The sequence below is a fragment of the Monopterus albus genome, unplaced genomic scaffold, assembly GCF_001952655.1.
Source record: "Monopterus albus unplaced genomic scaffold, M_albus_1.0 scaffold92.1, whole genome shotgun sequence".
Taxonomy (NCBI): Eukaryota; Metazoa; Chordata; class Actinopteri; order Synbranchiformes; family Synbranchidae; genus Monopterus; species Monopterus albus.
The window spans coordinates 1,598,160-1,608,229 of NW_018127972.1; the positions used below are offsets into that span (position 1 = coordinate 1,598,160).

The following is a 10,070-nucleotide window of genomic DNA, read 5'->3' on the forward strand; positions in this document are numbered from 1 at the left end:
CATCTTCTGTCTTGACTGTGGCTTACACAGAGGGCTGTGGTAGTCTCAAAGAGGACGCAGGATAGATTGAAGGGAAGGACAGTGGTACCCTGTCCTGAGAAAGCCAGCACCCTCCCAAGGATTTGGGAGTAGGTTCAGAAAGAGACCACAGGTATCTGCAGTGTGCCAACACCCTCCCAAGGGCCTTGAGATAGACAGATCAGCCATAGAGCATACTGTAACTGCATGACTATAACAGGCCCAAGCCAGTTATGCTTTTTTCATCAAGTATTTTTAGTTTATGTGCTTTGCTTTTATCTCTTTCTGTTCAACTAAATACACTGATATACTGTGCATTGTTGAAAACCTGTGCCTGTGAGATGAGCAACTAAAAACTGTTTTATGGCTGATTGTGATCCAGTAAAATACACAGTGTATATACATTGTAAGGGCTTTCAGATATTAGACCCCTCTACTGAAACAAACAGCAAGCCTCTCAAAGAAACACCCTGCAATCTGATTAGCATTTCACACTGCAAGATGACTTTGATTTTAAATATGGATTTATACTGACAAGCTAAACAATTTTATTTATTTATTAGCAATATATTTATTTGAGTAATTTTTCTGAGACTGTTAGGTCCTCTGCCAGTGCTCCCTCTCCCTCTCAATCAGGCAGAGAGGTCAAGCAGCAAGCATGCCGGGAGACAATGTTATGGTTTGTGGTCTGGCTTACTGTTTGTGCTTTTATTTTGGTTAGGCTTCCTGTCCTTTGTCACCTCACTTGACCCAGCTTTACTCCGGTCATAATCACCATTCTTGTTTTGTTACATTAAAATCCTATCAATCTCTGCCTTGGCTTGCGTCTGCATATTTGGGTCCTTCCCTTGCCTGAAACATAACGGACGAGTCTCTTCCGTAGCTTACCGAACTACTCTTTGCTAACCCTTGTTCTTTGCTTCTCCTAGCCAGTGTTGATCAGCTCCTGTCAGCACAGCTCACCTGTTTTGTTCCTCATTGTTGCCTGGGTAATCCCCAGTCCAGTGTCAGCTCTGCTTACCTGTTTATCCCTTTTCACAGAAGTGAGTTGTCTCCAACCCAGTGTCTGCGTAACTCACCTGTTTGTTCCCCATCACTGCCTGGGTTATCTCCAGTCCTCTGTCAGCTCTGCTCACCTATTTATTCCTCACTGCAGTATGAGTGGTCTCAGCCCAGCGTCAGTGCAGGTCACCTGGTTGTTCCTTGTTGCTGCCTGCCTCACTCCACCTCAGCTCTAACTGCTGGCCGTGAGTCTACGCAGCCCTTCAGCTGCGACTGCAGTTCCCCCTGCAAGCCTTACCCAAGTCTCTTACCCCAGTTACCATTCTCCTTCTCCGGTGCTGATTGTATTCCCACTCAGATGACAACTTTCTCTCAGTGCCAGCCTGCATCCAGCACCACGATTTGGTGCCTTGCCAGTCTGGGCAGCATCTCATCCTCCAGCTAAGCCAGGTCTTTATTTACTTATCGGGGGTGGCTGTGGCTCAGGAGGTAGAACGGGTCGTTTCTTAACTAGAGGATTAGCGATTCAATTCCCGGCTTGTCCAGTCAACATGTCGAAGTGTCCTTGAGCAAGATGCTGTGATAACACTGGTTTGAGTGCGAATGGGTCAATGGCCAAATAGTGTGAAAGCACTCTGAGTGTGCTGCAATGCATAGAAAAGCACTATACAAGTATAAGACTGCACTCCTAGAATAAATCTGGTTTCTAACCCTGAATCTGAGTCCTCTGTTTCATCTTGAACAAGGCCGACTGGCCCTTAACGGAAACAGTGCTTGGTCAATGTGTAGGTTTTGACACAAGTACTGAAAATCTTTGAACTCAATATACTGTAAATGCTGACACTGATTTACACTGATCAGGCACAACACTATGACCACTGGCAGGTGACGTGAATAACACTGTTACAGTGGCACCGGTCTGTGTGGGGTACTGTATATTAGGCAGCAAATGAACATTCAGTCCTCAAAGTTGATGTGTTGGAAGCAGGAAAAATGGGCAAGTGTAAGGATCTGAATGACTCTGACAAGGGCCAAATGGTGATGGTGAGATGACTGGGTCAGAGCAGTGGTCTAAAGGACAAATGGTGAGCTGGCAACAGGGTCATGGACACCCACAGCTCCCTTATGAAGTTGCCCTACTGTAGATTAAACTTTTACATTTGCAAAAGTTATTTTTGAGTCTTTGTTAAAATGGGTGAAAATGAGAAATACTGTATATTGGTCTCTATGAAGAGAAAGTTGGGGGCTGTAGTGGTGATCACACCTAGAGTAGTGAGGCTGTTGAATTTGTCTGAATTCTCCAACTTGTCCTCACAACCAGTTTTCACTTCTTTTTCATAAGTTTTTCACTCAGTTGTAGACATCTGTGCTCTTCCTGACAGAACTGTGGAAGCAAATGGGTTCACAGAAGATGCACAGTGACACAAGTGCCAACCAACTGCCACATTGACTCCTATATAAACGATATTAGACAGGTGGTTAATGTTATGCTTGATCAGTGTATATGTTCTGTATATGAACTGATATGGAAAACTGATACATTTTTGTCATGTCACTAGTTCACTCTGCTGTCATCACATCTCAGTCAAAGGGCAGAGCTCGCCAAGCTGACATGAAAGAATTAGCAGCAATGCAGGCCAACTGCTGCGTTGCCTCACGTCAGCTTTGTTTGTGCCAGTCGGGTTGAAAAAGTGACACTTGAACATATCACACAGACTACAGCCAGTGGCCAACTAGGACATACGTTCTGCTCCTGCATGAAAGAAAGAACTCCCCTGACCATCAAGTGACTGTATCTGTGTTTGTCATACAGAAAGGGAAAGAAAAGCTAGACTGCTTGTGGTTATGGAAGAAATGAGGCTGTGGAGGTGAAAAACAAGGAGAAACTGCACTAAATCGGTGAAACCCTGTATTCTACAGTGAAGGCTGAAGGGGCTTTCCCTAAAATATTATCTTCTCATGCACTGATTCATTAAGCTTAACAGCCGGTCAGAGCGGTCTCTGTCTTACCAATGAGACCCAACCTACAACGCTGATTCAGCATGTCAAGTTGGCCGAAAAGCTGCTGACAGGGCCACCTAATGGACTATATTTTGTTTTTGACCAGTTTCTAATTTGTCCGTGCAAATTCTCAGTCATCCAGGTCATAGTATGCTGAAAAAACGTAGAAGAAGGCATCTGGACGTAGTTTTAGGTAGAAGACGTTTCGCCTCTCATCCAAGAGGCTTCATCAGTTCTGTCTGACTGGTGGTAAGTAGGAGGTATTTATCCTACTAGGTGGTGTTTCAGTCCTTTGATGACCAACAATGTCCTCTAACGACTGAGTTAGAAGACCTGTACCTAAAACTACATCCAGATGCCTTCTGCTAAGTTTTTTCAGCTTTCTAATTTGTCGTCTGCCCATTTTACATAGAGAGTATTAGAAACATCTCTGAATATCAGGCAGTCCACTAGAACATCACCATCTCTGTGTGCAAAAACAAGATATAATTAACTCATCTATGATTGTGTATCTGTATAGTGTGTATAATAATAATATCACTAAGAATATACAATAAAAGAGAAACACAGGGTGCGGTGGTTGGCTCTGTTGCCTCACAGCAAGAAGGGTCCGGGTTGGAACCCCAGCTGCATGTCACCCTGTGATAGATTGGCAACCTATCCAGGGTATAACTGGATTGGCTCCCTGCCCCCCCGTGACCCTATTCAGGAATAAGCAGTATAGATAATGGTTGGATCGATATCAATAAATTATAGCGTACTTGGCCACTGTTATTGTTGAGTATTCAATATTCTCACCATTAGTTTGAAGATTGCTTTTACTACAGCTACTTTTTTTTGCATTTGAATAATTGTTGACCTGGGTACATTTCGACGAGACTCTGCCCATGTCCATGCATGCCACTCTTTGTCTGCTATTCACAAGCACAAGATCCAAACACACTGACCTGTCCAGCACCAGTTCTTCCAGTTTATGCAGGTCACAGGCAATGTACTCCAGAGCCATGTCAGTGATCCGAGGGCACCAGGACAAGTCCAGGCTGCGGAGCTTACGCAGGTTCTCAGCAACCAGCTCCACACCGTCGTCAGTGATCTTGGAGCAGCCAGAGAGGCTCAGGGCAGTCAGGTTGGGAAGGCTGTGCACCATGTTGACTACACCATGATTGGTGATCTCCCAGCAGGAGTGCAGCCGCAGAGTGTGGGTGGTGTAGCCCTGTGAGTGGAGGGTAATTTCAGTTTGTTTGATATGTGCACAAATGGAATTAGATAAAAATTTGGGGTGGCTTCACTAGTATTAAGGATGAGCCCATCACAAGCTGTTCCACACAGGGCAAAAATCAACTGCACTTGTGGCACCATTTGCATTCTGTCCTCTCCTCAGTAGAGCTACTGTATATGAAGGAATGACAAAACATTACATGGTAAAGCCTTTGGAGATTGGAGCGGGGCGGCTAAATTGCTATGCACACAATGTTTTGTTTTCATTCACTAACTGCAACCTCTATACTTTGGTTTCTCAAAATAGATCAGTTCAAATTTTTACTGAGCCTGTGCTCAGTAGCAAAATCAGAAACCTTACACCGTCTCATCTTCATTATACCTGGCCATGACACATTTAAGTACTTATTTAAGCTCAATTTAATTTTGGTCTTTGTTGATATCTGTCACTCTGGATGCCTCCACATACTGTCACTGATCCACTGGTGCAGCTTTAATTAATAAGAACACTGTCAAGGTTATAACCTTAGGTTGTTTTGGTTCTACTAAACCAGCTTTTTTTCATTTCACTGATTATGCTTATTAATAATGCAAACAAGCACTTTGTGGAAAACACAGTGTATTTTGTGTCAGACAGAATATAAAGTGCTTAAACATCCAGAACTGAGTTGTGCGAATGTGGACAGTGAAGTCTCAAGCTGGCATCTCTTGTTTTGCCGCCCTACCTGTTTGGCTGTGAAGTAGGCCATGGCTGTGTCAGTGACGTGGTAGGCCTGCAGGCTCAATTCTGATAGGTTGGGCAGGAGCTGTGAGATAGCAGCAATGGCGTCATCTGCCACATTGATACAGTCACTGACACTAAGGGAAGTTAGCCGGGCATTCAGACTGGACCACAGACCGGCCTCCGTGAAGTCGTTGCAGCCCGACAGCTCAAGGTGCATCAGACCTTGCATTTGTTCCAACATGACCTGCAACATAAAGGTCATCAGTTTGAGTCACTGTTGTAGTTGCTGAAATGTGGTTACATAGAGCTAAAAAGAAATTAGACAATACCTGACTAATCAGAAAAGCAGCTGAATTCTGGATTTGATGATTTGATGACCATTCAAATCAAAGGGATACAATGGGCACAGTTTCCTAATATTAATCTTTTAATTACAGACAGTCAGAACTCAGCTTAAAGTTACAGTTGGACTTGATGCCATATTAAGTGTAGTGTAGTGTAGTGCAAACCCCAGCAAAAAGGTCTGTTGCTGAAATCATTTATCAGTTTTATTGTGCAAAAAATTTCAACCCTATCTAGACACTTACTTTCTGTTTTGTGCCAAATCTAACCAAGCTTCAGAAAAAGACACCAACATCATTTTGATATCTTCTTTGTATTTGCTGTTTTCCATCTCTTCTGTTTATTTTACCTGCAGTCTGCCTGCAAATTTATTTTAACCATTTGCATAACCATACATTTACACATATTTTTACTTGTGACATACAGTTTTATACTTTTTAGTAATTTTGGTGAGAAGTTCCAAAGCACCACACTGTCAACACTTCCGTTGTCATTGAATTGAAATGAAAAGTGCCTTAGAACAGTGTCATAAGCTCTATCAATAATCAATTAAATATACTTCAAACATTGTTCAGTGATCTTGTGCTTCAAATGAGTAAAACTGTCTGTCTTTTAATCTTTTTCCAAACTTAACAAGAATGATATTTTTTTTGATTCTACCAACCAAAAAATACTGTGAAGAAAAAAAAAGCCATTGAAAGATGAATAGTTTGAAGATTATTGGAATTAAATAAAAATGAGCTACAGTAAACTCTGTTATTGTGAAAAGAGTTTTTATTGTTTCAAATTAAATTTATGTTACATACTTTGGGTCTCCATAATACCAGAGCATGGACATCTGCAATACTGTGCTGTAAAACTGAAACCTACATTGATTTTCCATTTGGTCTTTTCTCCCATTTTCCTTCAGTTTGGAATTCTTACCCCTTTTAAGAAGCAGTAAAATGGTAATGCACAAATCAGCACCCCACAACAGTTAAGTCCATATATAGATCATGCAGCCAACAATTTGAGCTTTCTCCATGGTAACCATCCACTCATCCCAGAATAGCAGCCTAGCCTAGCAGGTATGAAGCACCGTCTGAGAATCACTTTTCAAGCATTATGTCTTTTTGTTCCAATGGAAAATGAGAGCATAATGACAGAGTTACTGTATGTGAGCAGAAGTAAAGGGGAAAGTAACAGGATTTCCAATGCTCTTTCACTTAGCATCTAACTAGCTTAGCTGGGGGTTTAGAACAGACTACAACTAAACTGGAATTTGCAGGGATTTAAAATGCAGCTGTGTGCTAAACTGGGCCCAACCGGTGTCTCAAAAATGCTGTGATACAGGTGTGTCAACACTAGGACAGCGTCTCTGATGGCTTGCAAACATGCGCTGGGGCAATGGATTGATTATTGTTGCCATGTGTTGCTGCACTATTACTGTTGTTACTGTGATGTGCATTGTGTTCTGCAATGTTTCCACTGCTAGCCACATTTCTACATCGTTGTAGAAGTAGTTACCACGAGTGAATGTGATTACGCTGTGAGTTTGGTGACTCAGCGTTACAGTACATTGATAGTGAATTTTATTCCACCAGTGATTTACAGGTGGGAACCTGTCTCCTCGCAATGTTGATCTTAAACATGATCTTGACAGACCATGTGTACTTGCATTTGTCATACCTGACAATCTCTATCACACCATTAAGTACTATCGTTCTAAATATTTCAATCAAATGAACATTATATTGTTGTACAATTGCATGTTTCCTTCCTAACAGTTGTAATGTTGGTAATCTTTAAATAACCACAACCACACTAAACATTAACCAGCACAAATTTTGATTTTACAGGTCATTTGTGTGCTCTGAGAAGTGTCTACAGCTTTCACTCCCCTAATAATGGCACTGCCCAGGAGTACTGTAAATTATCAAATAAAATCCAGTACTGACAAATTGAATAAAATAATCATCTGGTCACTAATAAAGATCAGTAAAAGGAGGTGGCTCATTCTGGCATTTCACTGCTCTTATCATTTGCAGTCCCTTCTCCTTTTCATTTTAGCTGTCGATATCATTTTTTATTTATTTAGCCTTAATTTAATCAGGTATAAAAATCCCATTGTGGTTATCAACCTTTTTTGCAAGGGAGAGACTCACTGAGAAAACACTCTTGGAGCTTTAATGAAGCTCAGCACTTCCTGTATACATTTCAAATTAAAGGTCTACCAAAAAATGGATGTGAATATGAAACATACTGTACGTGAGACAGTAGCTTAACACTGAAAGAAAAAAAAGTCAAACTGGAAATGAATGAAAACAATAAATAAATAAAAACAGTGCTTGTGCTAACAAGTGCAGACTGGTGAGTATGACATGACTCTGTTGCTCTAATGATGAATTAGTGCTGTGGAAATAGATATTACATGACATTTATGAAGGTAAACATTGAATAACTGTTGTATTTGTAGAAATAGCAATCAATATAGAAAACTAAATGAGCTCTCAAAACTAAAAATGCCACAGCCTGAGGGACAGTGAGTGACGCAGGCACACACACACAGACACCATAATATAAAAATTTGATTTGAATCTAAATGTTTTGCTCTTTTTCTTTTGAATTGTCCAATTATTGTAATTATTTATTTACTTAATTAATTTCAGTTAATTTAATCAATTATTTAATCATCAATTATAAACTTTTTAAATAAGTTTTTGATGCTTTGGCAACACTGTTTATTAAAACTTTCAAGCCAATAAAACCTACTGAATTTAACTGAATTGAATAGAAGCAGATCAGAAAGCAGAAAGAGTTGTTTGTAAAATTAGATCAAATCTAACATAAGAAACAATCACAAATAACTATAATATATAGGTGTCTGCTCACAACTGTTGTTGACCAGTGGTACTACTTTGTTGTGTTAGTGGCTTTTCAGACTGCGAGGAAGAGTTGGAATGGCTCTGACTATAGCTATGAAAGGTATAATTTATCAGCCACCAGAACCCACTATGTGAAAATGTCAAATTTTTCATAAGTAGCCTCTGTTCTTTGCAAATACATCTGGACTCACCTCCAAGCCAGCATCTGTGATAGTGGACCTCTTGAGGCTGACTGAGCGAACACCCTTCTTGGACAGTGGGTAGTTGTCAATGAACTCACAAATGTCCAGGTCTGACACACCCACTAAGCAGAAAGACTGGAAGCCACGTAGAGCAAAGGCCTGCAGACTGACAAACTCCTTCTCCCCACTGGGCAGCAGGGTATATAGCTCCTTGGCATGCAAGATGGGTGTCACGCCTTCCCAGAACTTGGGCTGGTACAGCACTTTGCGCCATGTTTTGCAAACCTGCGCCAGCACACACTTTTCAGCAGTGGTGAAGTACCAGAGCAGTCGATTCAGCAGCTTCTCATCCAGGACAAGCTGGCGCTCCAGAAGCATGGGTTTGGGCAGAGTGAGAGGGGGAAGCTGGCGAAGGGATGGCTTCAAGCCCACCAGAGGTTTTCCAGGGTCCAGGTCAGAGCCCAAGAGAGAGGCTGCTGAGTGGGGCATGCCAGGGCCATCCAGGTGGTGGTGGTGGTGGTAGGGAAGGGAAGATGGTGGAGGAGGCAGGATGGAAGGTACTGAGGAGGACTGGCACAGGCGGTTCTTGGCAGCAGGTGTCCCCTTAGTGATGCTCGCGCTGCCCAAACCATTGGGCTGGCTGGGGGGCAACTTCACCATACCGTTGCGAGTCACACATGGAGACTTTAGCTCGCTGGGGGTGGACATGTTCAACATTTGGAACCTAGTGAAAAAGAAAAGATCCACAGTGTGCTGTTAATCAATGGAGATGTGGGTAAACACAAATTTATAAAGGAGTGTGTAGCCGTCAACTTAAAAAATATAATTAAAAAAGTCTGAAATAAGTTCAGACTGACAAAAATAACTGGCACCTACTATTTCCTATTTAACAGAAAAAGCACATTGCTTTTGATTTTTAATTTAACATATTATTTTAAATAATACAACAAATAAAAATGGCATGAACAAATATAATTCTCCTGCCAAGAGCTACAAGTGAGACAGAGCTCTCTGACGCGGGGTACTTTCTATCCAGAATGTAGTAACTGTCTTCTGATTTTATTGTGTTACATTCAAGGGACCTGTGAACCTGATATGACTGACTACAGAGCTCTCATTTTGTTTCATCTGTCTAAAGGACATTCTCCCAGAACCACTGTGGCTGAACATTCAAATTCTACTCTGTTTTTAATCTCTTTTTTAAAAGTGGGCTCTTCCCTGGTCGTCTTCCATGGAGCCCACTTTCATTCAGAAAGCTTGTGCTTTGCCAAAAATTCAAAACCTCTCATTTCATCCACACCATTCTTAGTTCAGTGGGACCAGGCCCTGCCATCAGGCCGATGTCTTCGGGCCCCAAAAGCAAAGAATAACAGCAAAGGGGATTCTTTCATTCCATCAGCCATTACTTTGTGTTATGCAGAGGTACAGTATAAGTCATTGCATTAAGGATGAGGACATTTACCATGTGTAGTCTATGATGTGTATTATAATCTGTCTGGGTATTGTAGACCTTGTACATTTGTACATTATTTGCATGTTTATTTAATGATGGTCTTATATTTTCCTATCGCAGCATGTGCAACATGTTTATGTTAGTGTGGAATGTGACCTATAACCACGATTAATGTACGACAGTAACATATTTAATATGTACTGAGCTCTATTGGATTGTCTGCTGAGGTGTACGTGTTTGTGATTATATGCACAGGCACGTGCCTC

General features: G+C 41.5%; 1 protein-coding gene across 1 annotated transcript in view; it reads right to left on the reverse strand.

The window, feature by feature from the left end:
• Nucleotides 1–10,070, reverse strand: part of fbxl16 (F-box and leucine-rich repeat protein 16) — a 31,084-nt gene that overhangs the window by 7,489 nt on the left and 13,525 nt on the right. The window contains exons 2-4 of the mRNA XM_020608326.1: nucleotides 8,361–9,075; nucleotides 4,965–5,207; nucleotides 3,969–4,234 (exon numbers count right to left, since the gene is read on the reverse strand). Of these exons, the coding sequence (XP_020463982.1) occupies nucleotides 3,969–4,234; nucleotides 4,965–5,207; nucleotides 8,361–9,068 (1,217 nt within the window). The 5' untranslated portion in view covers nucleotides 9,069–9,075. The remainder of the gene's footprint in view (nucleotides 1–3,968; nucleotides 4,235–4,964; nucleotides 5,208–8,360; nucleotides 9,076–10,070) is intronic.